General features: G+C 34.7%; 1 protein-coding gene across 2 annotated transcripts in view; it reads right to left on the reverse strand.

The window, feature by feature from the left end:
- The window catches only part of LOC149800832 (uncharacterized), a 155,576-nt gene that overhangs the window by 61,943 nt on the left and 66,506 nt on the right, over positions 1-27,127 (reverse strand). For both annotated transcript variants that reach the window (XM_089954837.1, XM_089954835.1), the window contains exons 10-14: positions 25,192-25,317; positions 21,671-21,745; positions 12,232-12,356; positions 6,519-6,608; positions 3,627-3,716 (exon numbers count right to left, since the gene is read on the reverse strand). In XM_089954837.1, coding sequence (XP_089810963.1) covers positions 3,627-3,716; positions 6,519-6,608; positions 12,232-12,356; positions 21,671-21,745; positions 25,192-25,317 — 506 coding nt within the window. The remainder of the gene's footprint in view (positions 1-3,626; positions 3,717-6,518; positions 6,609-12,231; positions 12,357-21,670; positions 21,746-25,191; positions 25,318-27,127) is intronic.

Here is a 27,127-nt window from a genome sequence, read left to right on the forward strand (position 1 = left end):
TCAAGGGCATTTTGGATTGTATCAATGTGATGCATTAAGACTGTTGGCACATTGGCACATCTGATGCTACTGGCACATCAACACATTCAATTTATTTGGAACACCAATGGAATTTATTTGGAACACTATTCTCTCCGAGACTTGTGATAGAACATTTAGGACTACTTGGGAGTTAATTCACAATAAAGTAAGTTCTTTTTAAATTTTCACTTTGTATTCTAACGAAATAAATTATTTGGCTGAATTTTACAAAACTCGTTGGGTTTTGCTTTTTTTCTGTCATTTAGTTTAAGACCATAGAGTGAAATACTACATCCACTTTAACATTGTCATATAAGTTATACAAGGTACTCAATATGCCTATTTAGACCCACTCTAACACTGCCATATAAACTAAACAATGTACCATATTCTGCTACCTACACCTACTCTAATATTGTGATACATGTTAAACAAACATGATACATCAGATTCCTGGACTATTTTGACTATTCGATTCATATTATCTACAAACTCCTTGACTATTTGATAAATATTATTGTTACGGATATCTCTATCATATATTAATTTATAATATAGTCTAATTAAGTCATTTGGGTTTATGACATTTATTTTGTAGTTCTTTAATTCAGTGGCTGGCTTGTACAATAGTAAAAGTACATGTAAAATATGTTAGGAAATTTCCATTCATAAATGAAGGTCGATCATCAAGTTCATGTCAACAACTACTTTGGTCAAAATAGGCCAGTACAAAGTAGGTCAACAATTTAGTTGAATGGAGGTTATGTCAACATCATGTGATCCTTGGAGCACATTTGTATTATATCATGCATACCCTAGTTGCTAACAGGCTCATTAATTATAAAAAGTCTGATCATGACTGTTAAGATATATGACAATGCTTAATAAATTAAATACCTGGAATTTTTTCTAGTGATTCAGATGTCATGATTTTAAGTGTATTAAGAATACAGCATTTCAGTTACAGTCGGATTTGTAAGAGCCATGAGAGGAAATATGATTTATTTATAATTTGTTCATTGAAGCTGACGAGTGCAAAACTATTTATTTGAAACAGAAAGTACATTGCTGGATTATCATGAAATTATTCCAGAAATTGCACATTTAATTACTTTCATTGGATTATGTAAAATATTTTAGAAATTTAGTACAATTCAACCTTACTGGGTTACCCTTGATGTAAAAACTTTTGGATATTAGAACAGTGTTGCATCATTAGCACATAAGCATTTTAGAACTTTCAATCAGAATACATTTGAATCATTTCTGGATTAATGTGAAACTGACAGTCCGGTTAGAAATTCTAGGAATTCATATAATCACTTAAGTTATTTTTAATTCCTTCACTTTAATTTTATATTTTAGGGAAATAAATTTTTATTTTGGGATATTGAATGATGGTTGGGTTTTTACTTTATCTTGTTACATAACCCAATAGGATGTAACATTATCACCAATCTCCTTGACATCCACTAGTATGTAACATTATCTACAATCTCCTTGATATCCACTAGAATGTAACATTATCTACAATCTCCTTGATATCCACTAGGATGTAACATTATCTACAATCTCCTTGATATCCACTAGAATGTAACATTATCTACAAGCTCCTTGATATCCACTAGGATGTAACATTATCTACAATCTCCTTGATATCCACTAGGATGTAACATTATCTACAATCTCCTTGATATCCACTAGGTTGCAACATTATCTACAATCTCCTTGATATCCACTAGGTTGTAACATTATCTACAATCTCCTTGATATCCACTAGAATGTAACATTATCTACAATCTCCTTGATATCCACTAGGATGTAACATTATCTCCTTGATATCACCTCATGAAATTTTAGTTTCAAACAATGCATATAAGAAAACAGTTCCAGTGTAAACAAACATATCAATGGGTATAATATAATATTTGCTAAAACAAGCCAATGGGTATAATATAATATTTGCTAAAACAAGCCAATGGGTATAATATAATATTTGCTAAAACAAAAAATATTATTGTATAAACCTGCATATAAAGCTGGATCCAACTGAAAACAATGCAGGCCCTGATCTACAATAGCACAATGTGATAGCTGACCACAGTCTTTGTTGTTTGGTCTAATGGTTAGTTGTAACAAACTGCACAGACGTAGATCTGATTTGTATCTCGATTTTGTGTGCTATTTCTATAGATTATGTATGCCTCAATTTTGTATGCTATTTATACAGATGATGTGTACCTTAATTTTGTGTGCTATTTCTACTGATTATGTATGCCTCAATTTTGTGTGCTATTTCTATAGATTATGTATGCCTCAATTTTGTGTGCTATTTCTATAGATTATGTACGCCTCAGTTTTGTATGCTATTTATACAGATGATGTGTACCTTAATTTTGTGTGCTATTTCTATAGATTATGTATGCCTCAATTTTGTGTGCTATTTCTATAGATTATGTATGCCTCAATTTTGTATGCTATTTATACAGATGATGTGTACCTTAATTTTGTGTGCTATTTCTACAGATAATGTGTACCTTGATTTTGTATGCTATTTCAACAGATAATGTCTACCTTGATTTGGTGTGCTATTTCTAAAGGTTATGTATACCTTAATTTTGTATATTTCTATAGGTGATGTGTACCTTGATTATGTGTACTATTTGTATAGATGATGTTTACCTTGATTTTGTATGCTATTTCTATAGATGACATATACCTTGATTATGAGTGCAATTTGTATATATCATATTACTTTGATTTTGTTTGCTATTTCTAAAAAATTCTTTGCTGATTTGTTGCTAAAGTGAATTCTATTCCATAATTTCCAACAAAACGATTTTGGCAATATCAATGTAATCACCACTCAATTCTGTTAATGGCATTTTTGTTCTTGTACGTGAGTGAATGCAAATCCAACCCATGACAAGTTTAAAATTCTTACCTCACTTACAGTTTTAATTAGTGCTTAAAGTTCATCATACATGGAGCAGCATATGACTAAACTTTCCATCCATTGGCAAATTTCAGGAGAGAAGGGGGCTCTGAAACCCCCTTTTCCAGTTAAAATTCTACATTTTAAGTTAAATATATCATATAAATCTCCATTTTAGCAAACTGAACAATCACTTTTCAAAAAAGACCCCAAATAGAACAAAAACCTGCCACCACCTCTACTATCATTCCAAAGAAAGGTTGCATGTGTTGTTACACTTTCAATTCTGCCATTCCAAAGAAAGGCTGTCTGTGTTGTTACACTTTCAATTCTGCCATTCCAAAGAAAGGCTGCCTGTGTTGTTACACTTTCAATTACAGGTAAAGTAAGCAGCATTATGCAAGAAAATATCTAGGTCTACTCTACCCAAGCCATCCCATATTAAGCTGTTAGGTTAATTAAAGTTTTTTTTTTGGGTGAGTAAACAGCATAGACCCAGTTGTAGGTCTAATCTACCCAAGCCATCCCATAATAGATTGCTACATTAGTGCCCATTTTGTAAGGCTGAATAAACAGCACAGACCCTGATGTACCAGCCTATTACACATGGGAAGATCTATGTCTATTCTTTGGTAGATATCATTACACATAAACAAATGTAATATCATACCACTTGTTTTTGATAATTTGACAGTTTTCTCCAGTTAACAGCAGAAACAACTTTGCCATTAGTAGCACTGGCAATCTTCTGTAAGAAGTCCTGAAAATAGATTTGACTGGTACAATAACATTTATAACAGAAATACTCTGAAAAATGACACTTGGAAAATACCATTATGATTTAGTTCTTAAAGACAACATAAAAAATACATTTAATTCTACTAGCAACATACGAATTCTTACTAAATATGGCAAACATTAAACATCACATGCATAATTAAGATTCTATCACCGTGCAAAAAGTAACTGATTTTTAAAAAAAATGAAAATATACATTCGGTCAGATGTTTTCAAACAGTTCAACAATTCACTGCAATTTAATTGAAATTTTAGTCACTAATGGTTTTAGAGATGTGTATCATCCAGAAAAATCATATAGCAATACACATTTATAGTATTGCAAAAAGTATTAATATGTATTGGAATCAATAACTCCACTAAAGCCACCTGTAGATCAGTGACTTTATCCCTGTAAAGGAAGCTCACTGACTATACAGAAGACAAGCTTGTTGTTGGCCATCACTTACTGACACATGGAACAGATCACAGAAAAGATTAGTGATGGCATGTCTTTTGACATACCAGCATTGATAGCATTCAATACACATACCATCACTGATAGCATTACAATACGCATACCAGCATTGATAGCATTCAATACACAGACCAGCATTGATAGCATTACAATACACAGACCAGCGTTGATAGCATTACAATACACATACCAGCATTGATAGCATTACAATACACAGACCAGCATTGATAGCATTACAATACACAGACCAGCATTGATAGCATTACAATACACAGACCAGCATTGATAGCATTACAATACACATACCAGCATTGATAGCATTACAATACACAGACCAGCACTGACAGCATTCGATACACATACCAGCATTGATAGCATTCAATACACATACCAGCATTGATAGCATTATAATACACATACCAGCATTGATAGCATTACAATACACAGACCAGCATTGATAGCATTACAATACATATACCAGCAGTGATAGCATTACAATACACAGACCAGCACTGACAGCATTCGATACACATACCAGCATTGATAGCATTCAATACACATACCAGGACTGATAGCATTCAATAAACACTGATAGCATTCAATAAACATACCAGCATTGATAGCAATAAATACACATACCAACATTGATAGCATTCAATACACATACCAGCACTGATAGCATTTGATACACATACCAGCACTGATAGCATTCGATACACATACCAGCATTGATAGCATTACAATACACATACCAGCATTGATAGCATTACAATACACAGACCAGCACTGATAGCATTACAATACACAGACCAGCATTGATAGCATTACAATACACAGACCAGCATTGATAGCATTACAATACACATACCAGCACTGATAGCATTCGATACACATACCAGCATTGATAGCATTGAATACACATACCAGCATTGATAGCATTACAATACACATAACAGCATTGATAGCATTCAATACACATACCAGCATTGATAGCATTCGATACACATACCAGCATTGATAGCATTGAATACACATACCAGCATTGATAGCATTACAATACACAGACCAGCACTGATAGCATTCAATACACATACCAGCATTGATAGCATTGAATACACATACCAGCATTGATAGCATTACAATACACATACCAGCATTGATAGCATTCAATACACAGACCAGCACTGATAGCATTACAATACACAGACCAGCATTGATAGCATTCAATACACATACCAGCACTGATAGCATTCAATACACATACCAGCATTGATAGCATTGAATACACATACCAGCATTGATAGCATTACAATACACGTACCAGCACTGGTATCATTCAATACAAATACCAGCATTGATAGCATTACAATACACATACCAGCATTGATAGCATTCAATACAAATACCAGCATTGATAGCATTCGATACACATACCAGCATTGATAGCATTGAATACACATACCAGCATTGATAGCATTACAATACACATACCAGCATTGATAGCATTCGATACACATACCAGCATTGATAGCATTGAATACACATACCAGCATTGATAGCATTACAATACAAATACCAGCACTGATAGCACTGAATATACATACCAGCACTGACAGCATTCAATACAAATACCATCAGTGATAGCATTACAATACACATACCAGCACTGGTAGCATTCAATACAAATACCAGCATTGATAGCATTCAATACACATACCAGCAGTGATAGCATTTAATACACATACCAGCATTGATAGCATTCAATACACAGACCAGCATTGATAGCATTCAATACACAGACCAGCATTGATAGCATTTAATACACATACCAGCATTGATAGCATTCAATGCACCGACCAGCATTGATAGCATTCAATACACATACCATCACTGATAGCATTATAATACGCATACCAGCATTGATAGCATTCAATACACATAACAGCATTGATAGCATTCAATACACATACCAGCACTGATAGTATTCAATACACATACCAGCACACATACCAGCATTGATAGCATTCAATACACATAACAGCATTGATAGCATTCAATACACATACCAGCACTGGTAGCATTCAATACACATAACAGTATTGATAGCATTCAATACACATACCATGTAAAAAGCAATGTCAAACTGATGGCAGAGTACTGTAATAATCATAACATTCTGAATTGCTCGGTAAACATTGATGTTGCAAAAAGTGGACATTCTTCAACAAATTAATTTTTCAAAAACATCTGATTTGACAAGTTGCTGAGAAAGTTGAACCTATTGACAGTCCATGTATCTATACTCACTTTATTACAATCTCCAATTGGAACTGGAAAGACTCGAATGTTCTGCTCCTCCCTCAACTTCTTGAACATGTTCAAAACTCTCTGTTTCTCCTACAAATATTTCAGTTGATGATCTCCATTAACAACATAATAGATGATGCTTGTGATGAATTGAGACAATGCAATTGAAAAATGTCATTAAATCCCACACATAAATAACATTTACAATGAAACCAAACTAATGAGGGAAATCAAAGGACAGTATTTTTACATACAAATGTTATCATATTCATTTCATAATCAAGAACAGGTTTGTTCTGTTCATTTTTTAACAATTTCATTGAACACCATACTACTGCAATTCCTCTACACCTAGTATATTTTACTTACACACTAATTTGGTCTCAAAATTCAAAACCAACAAAAAAATTCAGCACAGTTAAACTGAATCATCTGGAACCAAAAATAAACACAGGTCATGTTGTATCATCTAAATATCATCTAAAAACACAAAATCAACACAGGACATATTGGATCATCTAAATGCAAAAAATCAACATAGGTCAGCATATGTCATGTTGGATCATCTAAAAACAAAAATAAATCAACACATGTCATATTGGATCATCTGAAAAAACAAAATCAACATAGGTCATTTTGGATCATCTAAAAACACAAAATCAATACAGATCATGTTGGATCATCTACAAACAAAAACATCACCACAAGGCATGTTGGATCAACTGAAAAAAACATATCAACACAGGACATGTTGGATCATCTAAAACACAGAATCAACACAGGTCATGTTGAATCATCTAAATGCAAATAATCAATGTAGGTCAGCATATGTCATGTTGGATCATCTAAAAACAAAAAAAATCAACACATGTCATATTGGATCATCTGAAAAAACAAAATCAACATAGGTCATTTTGGATCATCTAAAAACACAAAATCAATACAGATCATGTTGGATCATCTAAAAACAAAAACATCAACACAAGTCATGTTGGAACAACTAAAAAAAAAAATATCAACACAGGTCATGTTGGATCATCTTAAGAAAAAAAACAAGATCAACACAGGTCATCTTGTATCATCTGAAAACACAAACACAACACAGGGCATGTTGAATCATCTGATAACACAAACTCAACACAGGGCATGTTGAATCATCTAATAACACAAACTCAACACAGGTAATGTTGTATCATCTGATATCACAAACTCAACACAGGTCATGTTGTATCATCTGATAACACAAACTCAACACAGGTCATATTGGATCATCTGGAAAAAAACAAGATCAACACAGGTCATCTTGTATCATCTGATAACACAAACTCAACACAGGGCATGTTGAATCATCTGATAACACAAACTCAACACAGGGCATGTTGAATCATCTGATAACACAAACTCAACACAGGTAATGTTGTATCATCTGATAACACAAACTCAACACAGGTCATGTTGTATCATCTGATAACACAAACTCAACACAGGTCATGTTGTATCATCTGATAACACAAACTCAACACAGGTTATGTTCGATCATCTAAAACACAAAAATCAACATAGGTCATGTTGGATCATCTGAAAATACATTACCAACACAGGTCATACTGGATCATCTAGAAACAGTTTCATGTATGAAATAACTCAGATATTGTAGTGAAAGTGACCTCTTTTGGAACTAGTCAAATCACACCTGTTCAACTTTTTAACTTATCAAAGAGTAAAGAGGTTGGATCCAAACAAACATGTTATTTTCTGTTGAGGATTAGTGCTGCTTTCTACTGAATAAAAGTATGATTTTCAACTGGTCAGTAAATCATGAAGAAGAAGAGGCCAATGTGGGAAAGACTGTTCATCTGGCTGAAATCTGCCTAACTGTCAAATGCAAGAGCAAATGGCCAATAAATCTGGATATCTGGATTGTCATAATTTTGTACCTTCATCCATATTAGATAAAACTGTGTAGCTTTCTGTCAAAGTTACACATTGTTTTGTAGAGGTATTTTGGATAAAACTGCATATGTTTGCCTAACTTTGTTTCTGTTGAGCATGTTCAATGATGGATAGGCATGAATGGTATAAATATGGATGGCATGCAAGTTAGAGCACATTAAATAGTAGATTGGCATCATATGTACGAAACTTGAAAATGTTTCCTGCTACGGTGTTTCTATCAAATTTAATCAACCTCTGTTCAGGCATTTTTATGTGGTTGTCAAAATGGCTTTCAACCTAGAGTAATGATGGCAAATCAACATCGTTGCTATAAATTTGAAAGCTCTTAATGCCAATGTGCTTCTCTCTTGGTCAAATTATTCTAAGCAATATCTGATGGTTTTTTCCACTTTTAGTAATATCAGCCATGTGTGATTGCAGAGCAACACCATTTGTACCAATATAAAAGACTATCATGCCTGTATGCGTTTGGTCAAATTTGGTCAAATTCTAATAAGCAGCTTTTAAGAAGTCATTTAAAGGGTTTCTAATATTAGTAACAACTGCCATATTTGATGGTGCAAGACATCACTTGTAAAATCTTGAAAGAAATTTACACTAAGATGCTTTTTGTTTTGTAATTTGGTGAGATTATTTGCAGTGGTAGCCCTATCTGATATAAACTGGCATATTTTGTATGAATCTGAGGAGTGCTTATGCCAGAGGTTTTTTGGTCAAATTTGGTCAAATTCTGTTGAGTGGTATTTCACAAGAAGTTGTATTTATTAGTATGTTTGTCATACCTGATAACAAGTCAGCTTAACATGTACAACTTTAAACTGTTCTATACCAGAATGTTTTCTTTTCAGCATCTTTTGAAATGTCAATAAATAGTTGTTTTTTACCCTAATTTAAATATTGGTGGCCATCTTTGATTGTGGATCAGCACCATAAGGACAAAACAGAATGCCCATTATCCGAGTATACTTTCTATCAAATCTGATCAAATCCTGCTAAGCAGTTTATCAGTAGTCATTTAAAGGTATTTCTACTTTTATTAATGGTGGCCAGAACCAGAACTGTTCACCTTCCTTCAAAATATTCAAGAATTACAAATGTGGTCAAGTTTGTAGCAAACACACAATGCAAGTAAATTCATAAACTCAAACATGGATTTTACAAAATAAATTATGTTCTTAAAACAAAATCGTTCGTGCAATTAATCAAATACACAAAGAAATTTTGATGCATTTATTGGTGTGCATCATAGACACTTTCAATTCTTCAGTTTAGATGATACACTATATTATTAGCAAATTCCCCTGCCGCTTTTTCTTGAGTAAAAGAGTTATTGGCATGCCTCAAAGATGCATAACAACATTTATGGTCTGATGCTTTAGTCTCTGCAAAACCTAAACCTGTCATTCTAAATAGTTCTTATCGTGTTACTTCCCCTTACTTTACCCTAACAGGAATGCAGTTGGCTGCTATATGTTAAAACTGTTTTCCAGTTCTGTTGATTTCGTATGTTATATAACAACAAACATTTCAATGCTTCTCAAGTCGGTATATCTTTATCCAGATCTGACAGCACATCAGTGTCATTTGTCCAATACTGAAAGACCGCTAAGCCAAGACACTTTGTGTCCATAGTGGTCCAATTCCATTTAGCAGATTTTTTTTATAGAGCTGTGTAAATGATTTTCTATTTTTACTAATAGCAGCCATTTCTTAGAATGGAACAAATCATATATATAAATCTTAAAGGCATTCAACATAGGATACTTCCCGTCTAGTTTAAGAAGTGTATAAAGTTCATTCGGTTTATGTAATATCAGCCATATTTGACAGCAGATTGGTATCAATGACATCAACTTAAAATCCCTTCATGCCTGATAGCTCTACATCAAATGTATGTTCAGCAGTTTTTTAAAGAGATAATTTAAAGAATTTTACATATTTAATACTTGTGGCTGGGTACATTTGCAGAAAAATTCAATCAGTTTCTGCTAATCAGCTTCTGAGAAGTCAATAACAGTTGGGTCTGTTTCTTAGTCATGACAGCCATGCCATGCTGGATGAGCCTTGTTTGTAAATTGTTGAAAATCATAAACGACAGACTTTCTGTCAAATTTGGTCAAATTCTGTTGAGCAGTTTTTAAGAAAAAATTCAAGGCTTTTAGCAATGATGGCTGTATCTGATGGGGTAGTGGCATCATCTGACTATCATGCTAGGATATTTTCTGTCAAATTGCATTGAATACTGTTGAGTGGATTTTTCAGTAATATCTGACGGCATCACTGAACAAATATAAAGAGCTTCATGCCAGAATGCTTTAAAAAAATTTGAATTCTCTTCAAAAAATTTTGAATTCTCTTTAAAAAAATTGAATTCTCTTTAAAAGTTAAAAGTTTTTGAATTCTCTTTACATTTTTTTGAATTCTTTTTAAAAAAATTTAATTCTCTTTAAATTTTTTTGAATTCTCTTTAAAAAAATTTGAATTCTGTTGAGCAGTGTTTGAAAAGAAGTTGTACAAAACAACTATGAATGGACAAAACACAATGGACTGACTGCACATGGCTAAAACAGCTGCTAGGGGACTGGGCACATTTTGGATACAGGCAATCTGGAAACAATGATAATAATACCATCCTCTTGACATACACATAACAAAATTGTTCTGTAGAACATGGTTTCTCACCAAACATTGTGCACTAATCCATGCTGATAAGACAGGAAGTAAGAATCTATCAGGGTAAAACTTTATATACATTGAAATATCCAAAGTTTCAGCTGAATACAGCAAATGTGTAGAAGTTATATACATATTTAAATCTTTTCATGTAATTAAACCTTAACATTTTTTATGACAGTGATGCTATCACTGTATGTATGCCTCACCATTCACAGATCAAACAGGTTATATGTATGCCTCACCATTCACAGATCAAACAGGTTATATGTATGCCTCACCATTCACAGATCAAACAGGTTATATGTATGCCTCACCATTCACAGATCAAACAGGTTATATGTATGCCTCACCATTCACAGATCAAACAGGTTATATGTATGCCTCACCATTCACAGATCAAACAGGTCATATGTATGCCTCACCATTCACAGATCAAACAGGTTATATGTATGCCTCACCATTCACAGATCAAACAGGTTATATGTATGCCTCACCATTCACGGATCAAACAGGTTATATGTATGCCTCACCATTCACAGATAAAACAAGTTATATGTATGCCTCACCATTCACAGATCAAACAGGTTATATGTATGCCTCACCATTCACAGATAAAACAAGTTATATGTATGCCTCACCATTCACAGATCAAACAGGTTATATGTATGCCTCACCATCCACAGGTCAAACAGGTTATATGTATGCCTCACCATCCACAGGTCAAACAGGTTATATGTATGCCTCACCATTCACAGATCAAACAGGTTATATGTAAGCCTCACCATTCACAGATAAAACAAGTTATATGTATGCCTCACCATTCACAGATCAAACAGAAAGAAAAAGTACCAGATGACATCTATTCCCTAAGAACTACATGAGAAAAAAACGTATCATTTCACAATTTTTTTACATAGTAATAATAAAGACAATATGACAGAAAAAGCACAAAAAATCTGTAAAACTGTACATAATATATATAAAAAAATCCAAAATCTGTACAAGATAAAACAAATCTAAAAACTATTCAAGATAAAAAAAATCAAAAATCTTGACAAGTCTCTGAATCTAAGGATTTTACCTGCTCATTTTCATCACTTGAGGCAGTATCAGGTCCAGCAATCCTGAAAGTGTCTGTTGGGCATCCATCTGTGACCAGTAAAATTCTGGGATATACTGTTACCTTTCGGCAGCTGTATACATGACCTAATGATTAAATTGGAGAATTAACAGAGACAATACGACATTTGCTTCAAACGTCTCAAACTGAGTACATATTCAGTTCAAAATTGTGTTCCAATATAAAATTTTCTTAAGCTAACTTTACATAAAAGTATTTTCATGTTTCTATAATGGTAATTTCCTGATAAAAAAATGCAAAGAGTCTATACAATTTTTTTAATGGAGTGTGTACATTTAAGCTGAGAGAATCAATAAAAGAAGGGCAAGCCCAATTTTTTGAAGTTGACAGACTTTATCAAAACAGGGCAAAGCCCCATTTTCTGGAAATGCTTTGAGCTGAGTGTACATGACTAAGTTGAGAGACTTTATCAAAACAGGTAAAGCCCCATTTTCTGGAAATGTTTTGAGCTGAGTGTACATGACTAAGTTGAGAGACTTTTTAAAAGCAAGGCAAGGCCATATTCTGAAAAACTTGTGCACAATAATCTAGCTTGAACTCAAAGTCTGATATTCTTATAATGTATAATTCTAATTGTAATAGACTATAAATCAAGTTTTAAAAATTTTTTTACAGGACTTAAAATTCTGACATTGTTTTACTAACACACAGGATCCTCAACATCAAAGTTTTACTGATCCTATGTAAATTTAACCCATTTTATCCTGTTACCAATTTCAACTGCAGTGTTGATTTTTGACAAGTAATTATAAATACAGTATGATAAAATGGAAGATCAAACAGTAGCAGCAATAGTTATCATGACCTTCACACCAAGTTTACTGAAAATGTTGCAACACTGTTACATTTACTTCTTTATTAAAGTATATAAAACAATATTTCTCTGATAATGTAATCATGTGCAACACAATGGTATGTGTTTTCTTATCATTACTGAAGTATATGTTCACAACTTCATTTTGAAATATGACTTAAAAGAAGAAGAAAACAAACATTTATTAAACTGCTGACGTTGAAGTTAAGTGAATAATTCATCCATGAAGATGAATTAAATGCCCATAACAGTGTGCCAATAAACCAAAGACTATTCCATTGCCAGCATTTTTTTATTTTGGTCTAAATTTAAAGTTTCAAGCACTGTTAGTACAAATTGTAGTAAGTTTAGTAAAATTGGTCAACAAAACTTTTTGAATGTATTTGTTCTCCTTCATATCATGTACTTCGATTTAAATGTGTGAGTTCTTGTGTAAACATGTTGCAAAAAAATCCTAGAAATCTTTGAGCAAAATAAAGGTAAGTAATCCTTAAATTTTTTGTCCAAATTTGAAGTCTCTGTCAGCACTCTATCAACAATAACATTACAGTATTACTTTAACAGCGAATACAATTTTCCACATCATGCTGCAAAAATGTACTTCCTTTAAGAAATGCTAATTCTATGTCTATTGCTCTCAAAACATGACATCTTACGCATTTATATACCAAGTAATGGGTTGTCCTTGGTATTCAGTATGAGCAGGGATACTGCATTCCCTGCAACCAAATCATGTTACCCCTTTTCTCTATCCAGGTTGAGTAACCAGTAAACAGTCTCTCATAAATTCCTTCAATGTTGCACTGTTCTTCTGGTAGGCTCTAGAACAAGTACTGCAGCCTTTCCAGTTCTTGTATTACCAACTATAGATGCAACAAGGTTTAATGTAGCTTTGAAATGCTGGCCATATGTTTTACTTAGTCTGGATTTATGTACAGCACAATTACAAATGCATGGTATCATGAAACTTCCACAAGATAAAAGAAACAATTTTCTAACCAATGATTAAGCAGATAGTTTTGGTCGCTTTGATCTACTCATTTGTTTTGCTGATAACGTGACACCATTTTTGAACTTCAATTTGTCATTGAACATTTATACTGAAAAGTCCATTTACAACTCTATTGGATTCTGTGTCATGAAAGTTTGACAAGATGCAAAAAGCTTTTGTATCTTGCCAAACACAAAATGTAAGTTTATTTTTCTGTGCTGCTTTCATGTTTATTAAATTTCAGCTTCTTTTGGCAGCAACTCTTTTGCTAATCCTTTCCTACAGACAGTTCTACAGATGATCACCCGTCTACTATGCAAGTCTCCTAATAAATCTATGCTGGTGTAAAAATTATCAAACAATAATGCCAAATATTTTACAGACATGTGCAAACAGAGATCCATTGCAACTCTATGCCAGTCCCTTTTCTAGACCTTCTTCTTTGCTTGTGTATGACTGGAATCTGTGCATATATCCAGTGTGTAAATGAAATCTGTGAACATATCCAGTGTGTACACTTGAAATCTGTGCACATATTTAGAGTATATACTTGGAATCTATGTGTATATTGAGTATTTATACTTGGAATCTGTGTATATATCCAGTGTGTATACCTGGAATCTGTGCACATAACCTTTTGGGCTGTTCAACATATTCCAAAGTTTTATTCAAACTCACCTCCATTTTGTATTTTTTTTTATTTAGACCCAATAAACTAAAAACAGTTAGATGGTACTTTGTTTATTTAGACCAGATAAACTAAATACAGTTTGATTGTACCGTGTTTATTTAAACCAGATAATCTAAAGAAAATTGAATGGTACCTTGTTTATTTAGACCAGATGAACTAAAGGCAATTAGATGTTACTTTCTTTATTTGTACCAGATAAACTAAAGACAATTAGATGGTACCTTGTTTATTTAGTCCAGATGAACTAAAGACAATTAGATGATACTTTGTGTTTTTAGACCAGATAATCTAAAGAAAATTGGATGGTACCTTGTTTATTTAGACCAGATAAACTAAAGACAATTAGATGGTACCTTGTTTATTTAGACCAGATGAACTAAAGGTAATTAGATGTTACATTGTTTATTTAGACCAGATAAACTAAAGACAGATGGTACCTTGTTTATTTAGACCAGATAATCTAAAGACAGTTAGATGGTACCTTGTTTATTTAGACCAGATGAACTAAAGACAATTAGATGGTACCTTGTTTATTTAGACCAGGTAAACTAAAGAAAATTGGATGGTACCTTTTTTATTCAGACCAGATAAACTAAAGACAGTTAGATGGTACCTTGTTTATTTAGACCAGATGAACTAAATACATTTAGATGGTACCTTGTTTATTTACACCAGATAATCAAAAAAAATTGGATGGTACCTTGTTTATTTAGACCAGATAAACTAAAGACAATTTGATGGTACAAAAGTACAAAAACTGTATTTATCTGGTCTAAATAAACAAGGTACCATCTATCTTTAGTTCATCTGGTCTAAATAAACAAGGTACCATCTAACTGTATTTAGTTCATCTGGTCTAAATAAACAAGGTACCATCTAACTATTTAGTTCATCTGGTCTAAATAAACAAGGTACCATCCAATTTTCTTTAGATTATCTGGTCTAAGTAAACAAGGTACCATCTAACTGTCTTTAGTTTATCTGGTCTAAATAAAAAGGTACCATCTAACTGTCTTTAGTTTATCTGATCTAAATAAACAAGATACCATCCAATTTTCTTTAGATTATCTGGTCTAAATAAACAAGGTACCATCTAACTGTATTTAGTTCATCTGGTCTAAATAAACAAGGTACCATCCAATTTTCTTTAGATTATCTGGTCTAGATAAACAAGGTACCATCTAACTGTCTTAAGTTCATCTGGTCTAAATAAACAAGGTACCATCTTACTGCCTTTAGTTTATCTGATCTAAATAAATAAGGTACCATCCAAATGTCTTTAGTTCATCTGGTCTAAATAAACAAGGTACCATCTAACTGTATTTAGTTCATCTGGTCTAAATAAACAAGGTACCATCTAACTATTTAGTTCATCTGATCTAAATAAACAAGATACCATCCAATTTTCTTTAGATTATCTGGTCTAAATAAACAAGGTACCATCTAACTGTATTTAGTTCATCTGGTCTAAATAAACAAGGTACCATCCAATTTTCTTTAGATTATCTGGTCTAGATAAACAAGGTACCATCTAACTGTCTTAAGTTCATCTGGTCTAAATAAACAAGGTACCATCTTACTGCCTTTAGTTTATCTGATCTAAATAAATAAGGTACCATCCAAATGTCTTTAGTTTATCTGGTCTAAATAAATAAGGTACCATCCAATTTTTTTAGATTATCTGGTCTAAAAAAACAATGTGCCATATGTCTTTAGTTTATCTAGTCTAAATAAACAAGGTAGCATTTAGTTGTCTTTAGTTCATCTGGTCTAAATAAACAAGGTACCACCTAATTGTCTTTAGATTAACTGGTCTAAATAACAAGGTACCTTCCAATTTTCTTTAGTTCATCTGGTCTAAATAAACATGGTACCATCTAATTGTCTTTAATTGATCTGGTCTAAATAAAAAAGGTACCAACCAATTTTCTTTAGATTATCTTGTCTAAATAAACAAGGTACCATCTAATTATCTTTAGTTTACCCTGTCTAAGTAAACATGGTGCCATCTAATTGTCTATAGTTTTATCTGGTCTAAATAATCAAGGTACCATCCAATTTTATTTAGTTTATCTGACACTAAATAATTTAGGTACATCTAATTTTCTTTAGTTTATCTGGTCATCATCAGCAACTTGTTCTTCATTGTCATGCAGATGTAAATATCTCTGAATAAGATAAAATCTGTCACAAGACATTATTTTATTAAAAATAAAACAAACATGTACTTTTTTCACCAATAGTTATGTCCTGATTGAAGTTTAATTATTCCCTTGCAAAGCATCATCCTATAAAAGCCTTGGCTTCTGGGTGTTGAACTGTTGCCCATTCTATCAAGTTAAGCCTTGGCTTCTGGGTGTTGAACTGTTGCCCATTCTATCAAGCTAAGCGTTGGTTTCTGGGTGTTGAACTGTTGCCCATTCTATCCAGTTAAGCCTTGGCTTCTGCATAATGAACTGTTGCCCATTCTATCAAACCAAGCCTTGGCTTCTAGGTGTTGATCTGTTGCCCATTCTATCAAGCTAAGCGTTGGTTTCTGGGTGTTGAACTGTTGCCCATTCTATCTAGTTAAGCCTTGGTTTCTGGGTGTTCAACTATTGCCCATCTATCCAGCTAAGCCTTGGCTTCTATGTGTTGAACTGTTGCCCATTCTATCAAGCTAAGCTTTGGCTTCAGGATTATGAACTGTTGCCCACTCTGTCAAGTTAAGCCTTGGCTTCTGGGTGTTGAACTGTTGCCCATTCTATCAAGCTAAGCATTGGCTTCTAGGTGTTGAACTGTTGCCCATTCTATCAAGTTAAACCTTGGCTTCTGGATGATGAACTGTTGCCCAATCTATCCAGTTTAGCCTTGGTTTCTGGGTGTTGAACTGTTGCCCATTCTATCCAGTTAAGCCTTGGCTTCGGGATGATGAACTGTTGCCCATTCTATCCAGTTAGGCCTTGGCTTCTATGTGTTGAACTGTTGCCCAATTTATCAAGCTAAGCCTTGGCTTCTGGGTGTTGAACTGTTGCCCATTCTATCAAGCTAAGCATTGGCTTCTAGGTGTTGAAATGTTGCCCATTCTATCAAGCTAAGCATTGGCTTCAGGATGATGAACTGATGACCATTCTATCAAGCTAAGCATTGGCTTCTAGGTGTTTAACTGTTGCCCATTCTATCAAGTTAAAAATTGGATTCTGGGTGTTTAACTGTTGCCCATTCTATCAATCTAAGCATTGGCTTCTAGGTGTTGAAATGTTGCCCATTCTATCAAGCAAGCATTGGCTTTTAGGTGTTGAACTGTTGCCCATTCTATCAAGTTAAATCATAGCTGCAACTGAGGCTAAAAATCATCCCTTACTCATTGCCATTACCAATACTTCCACTTGTTTAAAACTGTCACCACACCTGGCTATGAATGCTTAGCAACAATTATATAAATATTAAAACACTGTTTGGCTTCATTCAGGATCAGTCACTGAGTAGGCAAACATGACCAGTTACAGTTGGTCAATACTAGCTTTGCTGTTTTCTTTTGGTTACCAATTATTATTCCTGATGGGTCAACTCTAGCATTAGTTTTCTTTTGGTTAGCAGTCATTGTTACTGATTGGTCAATACCTGAACTATTATTTTCTTTTAGTTACCAATTAGTGTTACTAACTGGTTAATATTATCATTATTGTTACCTTTTGGTATCATCAGTAATATAAACAATGCTTGGGGGCAGCACACCAGGCTAGTTCTGCATGCATAAACTTAGACAGTTTGGACAATAATCACACGAATTTCCTTGTGTCACATATTTTTATTTTACCTTGTCAGGTGAAGGATGTTGGTATGTACTCAACACAATAAAAAGTGAATTAATTGCAAAAGGGTATGCCAATTCATGACCACTTCTTACCTGTTATGATGGTGACTAGCAGTAATTTTCACTGCTTCAGCAAATTTGTTACAGCTGGTTCTAGTAATCTGTTGGTGAAATCACTAACCATCAGATAGCCAATTGCCATTAACTTTGACCACTGCTTTCACTCCTTAACTGGCTCCTTAAGGGAGATGCTAAAATCAATGAGGTCATATCCCTAAAGTGTGTTAAATAATTCAACTGGTGGTTTCTGAGTCTGACTTGATATTCAGTTCTTTGTTCAAAAGTGCAGAATATCAGGCAATTTCTTACACTCCTAAATAAAAGCAACACATCGAATGAAGGGGAGGGGGGAAATTCCTAATTTTAATTTTATCCATGTTTTGGCAACAGGACAAAATTACACACTAATATTACACATACAAAACTGGATGTGTTTATTTGATTTTATTGATTTCATAAATAAACTTATATGAGCATAAACCCTCCAAAATAAATAAAGCCCTTTGAATGTTGTAGTGGGACATGATGGTGCCACTATCAAGCCCTTTGAATGTTGTAGTGGGACATAATGGTGCCACTATAAAGCCCTTTGAATGTTGTAGTGGAACATAATGATGTCATTATATACCCCTTTTGAATGTTGCAGTGGAACATAATGATGCCATTATATACCCCTTTGAATGTTGTAGTGGGACATGATGATGCCACTCTAAAGCCCTTTGAATGTTGTAGTGGGACATGATGGTGCCACTATCAAGCCCTTTGAATGTTGTAGTGGGACATAATGGTGCAACTATAAAGCCCTTTGAATGTTGTAGTGGGACATAATGGTGCCACTATCAAGCCCTTTGAATGTTGTAGTGGGACATGATGATGCCACTATATAACCCTTTGAATGTTGTAGTGGGATATAATGGTGCCACTATAAAGCCCTTTGAATGTTGTAGTGGGACATAATGATGCCATTATATACCCCTTCGAATGTTGTAGTGGAACATAATGGTGCCACTATCAAGCCCTTTGAATGATGTAGTGGGACATAATGATGCCATTATATACCCCTTTGAATGTTGTAGTGGAACATAATGGTGCCACTCTAAAGCCCTTTGAATGTTGTAGTGGGACATGATGATGCCATTATATACCCCTTTGAATGTTGTAGTGGGACATGATGGTGCCACTATCAAGCCCTTTGAATGTTGTAGTGGGACATAATGATGCCATTATATACCCCTTTGAATGTTGTAGTGGGACATGATGGTGCCACTCTAAAGCCCTTTGAATGTTGTAGTGGGATATGATGGTGCCACTCTAAAGCCCTTTGAATGTTGTAGTGGGACATAATGGTATCACTATATACAAATTATAAATGTTGTAGAGGGATAAAATGGTACCACTGTATACCACATCCTCTGCTGTGGTGTGAAATAAGGTATCAGTATATACTCCTTCCACTGTTGTAGTGGAACATAATGGTACCACCATGGTACTACCATGGTAGGGTATGTGAGAAAGCTTGTAGCTTACCAGCGGTGAGTGGTTCTTCCCAGGGTTTTCCCTGATTCTTCCTCCACCAAATATACTGGTCACCATGCTTTGCCTATCATGTGCTGAAAATGGCATTAAATCCACAAAACCAAACAAATACACTGTTGTATTGAGACATAAATAAACCACTATATACCCCTCCACTGTGGTGTTGGAACATAATGGTACCAGTACATACCCCCTCCACTGTGTTGGTGTCACTTAATGATATCACTACATACCCCTCTACTGTTGTGGTGTCACTTAATGATACCACTACATACCCCTCTACTGTTCTGGTATCACTTAATGATACCACTACATACCCCTCTACTGTTCTGGTATCACTTAATGATATCACTACATACCCCTCTACTGTTCTGGTATCACTTAATGATACCACTACATACCCCTCTACTGTTGTGGTGTCACTTAATGATACCACTACATACCCCTCTACTGTTGTGGTGTCACTTAATGATATCACTACATACCCCTCTACTGTTGTGGTGTCACTTAATGATACCACTACATACCCCTCTACTGTTGTGGTGTCACTTAATGATATCACTACATACCCCTCTACTGTTCTGGTATCACTTAATGATACCATTACATACCCCTCTACTGTTGTGGTGTCACTTAATGATACCACTACATACCCCTCTACTGTTCTGGTGTCACTTAATGATATCACTACATACCCCTCTACTGTGGTGGTGTCACTTAATGATACCACTACATACCCCTCTACTGTTGTGGTGTCACTTAATGATATCACTACATACCCCTCTACTGTGGTGGTGTCACTTAATGATACCACTACATACCCCCTCTAGGGGGGCCCCGATTGGCTGAGTGGTCTAAAGTGCTCTCATTATGGATCACTGCCATCTCACCTCTGTCTGTGTGGATTTGAGTCTCAGATTCGGCCAATGTGGGTATGTGAGAAAGCTTGCCAGTAGCTTCTCATGGGTCGGTGGTTCTTTACGGAGTTTTCCCGGATTCTTCCTCCACCATTAATACTGTCCACCATGTATAGCCTATCTTGGGCTGAAAAATGGTGTTAAACCCTACAACAACAACAACATACCCTGTCCATTGTAGTGGTGTCATTTAATGGTACCACTACATACCCTTTCCACTGTGGTGGTTTCACTTAATGGTACCACTACATACTACCTCCACTGCGGTGGTGTTACTTAATGGTACCACTATATACCACCTCCACTGATGTGGTGCAACAAAAGTAACAATATATATATATTCCACTGTTGTGGTAGTATATAACTGTACCACTATATACCACATCTGCTGGTGGGGAGGTCAAACTGTTCAAATGATATACCATTTCTACTATGGTGGTGGAACACAATTCAAATGAATAAAAAATAAGAAATAAAGAATGAACAGATATATCTTACCATGACACTATCAATAATAACAATTTTCTTGGTATACAGTATATTTTCTAAATTGTTACAAAACATACAACCTTACCTGCTGCCTCTAATGCTGCACAGCACATGGCTACACCAGCTGCTAGGGGACTGGGTCCATTTGGATACAGGCAATCTGAGGACAACAACAACAAGAACAATAATAATAATAACATGACCAATACTGCCCTCTTTACCTTCACAAGCTTTTATCATCTAAGATGCAAACTGAATGAAGATACTGACATATATATGGGAATGAAGAATGATGGATCTTGTGACAACTCCAATTTTCACCTTACTGTTACTCTTATCAAAAGCAGAAAAGAAATCAAGTAGAATACTTGACTGAATCAGTCTGGATAGATTGTTTTTCTTAATTACAAAAAAAATCACATAAATTCAAACTTGTTGTCAGTAGATATCTATCTGAGGACACAATTAACTCCATCAATTGATGGTTCAAGAGCAACTTGCCTAACAATGTCTGAGTGTGCAAGATCTAAAGGTGATCTTATAAATATGTAAGACAGTGTACAATCAAAATATCTGTAATGATAATCAGTTAATGGAATATGAAATTATCTGCATGCAAGAATAATAATTGTTTTAATGCAACAATAATAATTGTTTTAATGCAAGAATAATAATTATTTTAATGCATTTTTTAACTTCTTTAATGTTGTCAGCATTGCTTAAATTACTCATATAAAACAAGTCAAGGTGTAATGACAGATAACCCTTACTGCTGTAAGGTCTGTAATGAGAGATCACCCCTACTGCTGTAAAGCTTGCAATGAGACATGTCCCTATATTTCTGTAAAGCTTGTAATGAAAGATCACCCCTACTGCTGTAAAGCTTGTAATGAGAGATCACCCCTACTGCTGTAAAGCTTGCAATGAGAGATGTCCCTATATTGCTGTAAAGCTTGCAATGAGAGATGTCCCTATATTACTGTAAAGCTTGTAATAAAAGATCATCCCTACTACTGTCAAGCTTGTAATGAGAGATAGGCCCTGTTGACTAAAGCTTGTAATGAGAGTTCATCCCCTATTGCTGTAAAGCCTGTAATGAAAGATCACCCAATATTGCTGTAAAGTGTGTAATGAGATCACCCCATATTGCTATAAAACCTGTAATGAGAGATCACCCTATATTGCTGTAAAGTGTGTAATGAGATTACACCTACTGCTGTAAAACCTGTAATGAGAGATCACCCTAAATTTACGTAAAGCCTGTAATGAAAGACCACCCTATCTTGCTGTAAAATGTGTAATGAGATCACCCCATATTGCTGTAAAATCTGTAATAAGAGATCACCCTATATTGCTGTAAAGAGTGTAATGATAGATCACCCCTATTGCTGTAAAGCTTGTAATGAGGGATCATCCTATATTGTTGTAAAGTGTGTAATGAGGGATCACCCTATATTGTTGTAAAGTATGTAATGAGATATCACCTCTATTGATGTAAAGCTTGTAATGAGAGATAGCCCCTATTGATGTAAAGCTTGTAATGTGAAATCACCCTATATTGCTGTAAAGCTTATAATGAAGATCACCCCTATTGATGTAAAGCTTGTAATGAGAGATAGCCCCTATTGATGTAAATCTTGTGATGAGAGATCAACCTATATTGCTGTAAAGCTTATAATAAGAGATCACCTAAATTGATGTAAAGCTCGTGTAACAGGATACACCTGAATGGATGCTTGGAACATGTGACATCATAACAAAATGTGATGAAAGATGGAAGTTTATGATATGAATTAATAAAAAATATATACACTACAAATACAGTGATTCTTTCATGCTCTAAACATATGTATCCTTCAATTACTCTACTCAAACATTCACAAATAGGAAAACAAAAAATGATTGATATATTCAAATGTATGATGCTAAGATTTGTATAATCTCACATAATGGAAGTGAGATTCAAATAATCTCATGTGATGTCATGTAATGAAAGTGAGATTCAAATAATCTCCTGAAATGAAAACAAGATTCAAATCATCTCCTGTAATGAAAGTGAGATTCACATGATCTCATGTAATTTCATGTAATGAAAGTGAGATTCAAATAATCTCATGGAATGAAGATAAGATTCAAATAATCTCATGGAATATAAATAAGATTCAAATAATTACATGCAATCAAAATGACCCAATTGCACTCAACTGAAACAACAATCAATTGAAACAAAACATATATATGACTTGGTCATTTGTACAGCTGTATGATTTATAAGTATTTGTAAAAACTTGCAAATGTGTCACTGACAAACCACACAGTTCTCCCAAATTCTAGGGTTGGCCCAAACTTGTATCGGACGCACATACCCTTCATGGATCCATCATGTGCACAAGTTTACAAATTAGTGGTTTCGTCCTTGTATGGCCTTGATGGTTACATCATCTTCCATATCTACATAGACACACATATGGCCAGATTGACAGCCTGATATACTCACACACACATATGCACAGACAGCACACAGTTCTCCTAAATTGGGTTGGCATATTTGTATTGGCCATGCCCATCCTTCATGGATCCACCATGTGCACAGACATACGTATAAACATACGTACAGACAGGTACAGACAGCTACAATAAAACTAAACTGGTCATAATAACAGGTATGGAAATTAAATCTATAGATACATGCTGCTAAAATAGACACATGCTACAAAATTAAACCCCTATTAGCAATTTGTAACAATTCAAAAGTTCACAAGGTTTCAAATCTGCATAGTAGTAAAGGTATCATTTCACGATATGACATTAAAAACTGAATACGCTTCATGTATCAAATAAAATACAAATGTAACACTTACCCCTATGGCTGAGAACAAAAATGGAAAAGGTTCACTTCTTGACAAGATCCAATGACCAGTGTGTCAGTTAGAAAACAAACTTGCCTTAAATCTACAGGAGAGTGAGCATTGGTAAGGGTAGAATACCCATGCATATCGTGCTTTTAGTTTCTCTCACCACAAGTGATCAATGACGAGATACATGCTAGTTCAGTTGCTTACCCATAAAATACAATTATCCACCCTAGGTAACGTTTTACGCAGGTACAACAAAAATGATCAAATCATTCTAAGGCAAAACCAAGTTATTTCTTGCCTTATCCTGTGACAGCTTGTAATAAGAGATAGCCCCAATTCATGTAAAGCTTGTAATGAGAGATAGCCTCAATTGATGTAAAGCTTGTAATGAGAGATAGCCCATATTGATGTAAAGTTTGTAATGAGAGATAGCCCCAATTGATGTAAAGCTTGTAATGAGAGATAGCCCGGGCCTTTTTATGTAAAGTGTGTAATGAGAGATAGCCCCTATTGATGTAAAGCTATCAGATCACTTCCACTGCTGACAAAAGAATGGTCTATTAAGGAGGTCATAACAATTTATAACAAATAAATGCATGTATAATGAATCCGATCTGTCAAGACAGTGATCTCTCCCTGCAATAGTTTTACAGTATATGCTATATTATTCACCAAAATTATTCAAGGAAATTAAATTAAACTGGGGAAAAGTAATTATTTGCTGATCAAGCAATTCAAAACCAATTACCAAAATGTTTTCGTAGACTGACATAATCACATGTCAGATGTTGTACCACCCTGCTCTCATGTCCAAACACAACAAGGCTGATGTATTCAAATGCTCCAGACAGATAATTCTGTGAGGACTCAATACCTGTAGGTTAAAACAAAAAGGAATAAAATTGAATTAGCATCCTAAACAGTGCTATCTGTACAATGACATTTAGGGTATGTATTGATAGAGACAAGAGTGTGTACAATTATATTCATGGTTTGTGTTGATACAGACAAGAGGGTGTACAATAACATTTGGGGTATTTGTTGACAAAGACTAAAGGGTGTACAATGACATTCAGGGTATGTGCTGTTACAGACAAGAGGGTGTACAATAATATTCAGGGTTTGTGTTGATACTGACAAGAGGGTGTACAATAACATTCAAGGTATGTATTGATACTGACAAGAGGGTGTACAATGATATTCAGGGTGTGTGTTGATAAAGACAAGAGGGTGTACAATGACATTCAGGGTGTGTGTTGATACAGACAAGAGTGTGTAGAATGACATTCAGGGTATATGTTGATACAGACAAGAGGGATGTATAATGACATTCAAGGTATGAGTTGATACAGACGAGAGGTTGTACAATGACATTCAGGATATGTGTTGACACAGACAAGAGTGTGTACAATAACATTCAGGATTTGTGTTGATACAGACATGAGATTATACAATAACATTCAGGGTATGTGATGATACAGACAAGAGATTATACAATAACATTCAGGGTATGTGCTGATACAGACAAGAGTGTGTACAATGACATTCAGGGTATGTGTTGATACAGACAAGAGGGTGTAAAATAGCATTCAGGGTTTGTGTTGATACAGACAAGAGGGTGTACGATAACATTCAGGGTATTTGTTGATACAGACAAGAGGGTGTACAATAACATTCAGGATATGTGTTGATACAGACAAGAGGGTGTACAATGACATTTTGGATTGCCTGCTGATGACAACTGGTTCTTGGCAATGAAACCAGGTTGTGTCACAAGAACCGCTTAACCATCTGATCAAAATTGCAGTCAGGCCAGGTCCATGCAAATGGCTTGTAATTTCCTCACCCTGCATGTTGAGGTTAACACTTTTAGGAAACATGTTTTGTATGATATGAACTTCAGAGAGGTCAAGACTATGAACTTGAATTGTTTGAATTCAGCCAAGTCAGGACCCTGGAAAAATTCCACTTGGAAAGGGCAAGATGTATCACACTGCAGACCAGAGTTGACCAATAAGAGGGATCTTTATCCTGACCATGATCCTTTCTGTGATGATGGTGGAAAGTTTCAGATAGCTTGATGCTGTATCACTTGATAGAAATAAGTGCCAATCTTTTATCCTCCACAATCCAGAGACAAAAGTCAGCTACTTGTGGAACTGAAGTACAGAAAGGAATCTTGTTGTTAACTTTACAGCAGTTTTTGAAATGGAGAGCCTTCTTGCTCATGTGATTCTCTCCACAATTGAAGGTTTAAATCTTTCTTTTGTAAAGTAAAGAATAAAGGAATAGTCACTCTGGACATGGATAGAACAACTGGGTCTGGGACTGCCTGAAAAGATTCAGTTTGACCAACATCTTCCTGGGTATATCAATTGCCAAGGTGAGTTAATACATGATCCAGGACTTGTCAAAGTGGTGAGGGGTGATCAAACTCATCTAGCTGTCACCTGCTGTACAATGTTTGGTACTAAGAACATGGAAGGGGGTAGGCAAAAGGCCTACAGTTTTTCACAACTGATAGAAGGGCATGTAATGACCTTGCCTTGGGATCAAGAACTGGAGAGATGAAGGTGGTCAGACTGTGATTCCACCTGGTCACAAGTATATCAATCATCAGATGCCAACATAGTGTGGAATTGTGATGAAAGAACAACAAACAGAAGGACCGTTCTGTACAGAGA

This window comes from Sinohyriopsis cumingii, chromosome 4 (genome assembly GCF_028554795.1).
Source record: "Sinohyriopsis cumingii isolate HCF-2022 chromosome 4, ASM2855479v2, whole genome shotgun sequence".
NCBI classification, from domain to species: domain Eukaryota; kingdom Metazoa; phylum Mollusca; class Bivalvia; order Unionida; family Unionidae; genus Sinohyriopsis; species Sinohyriopsis cumingii.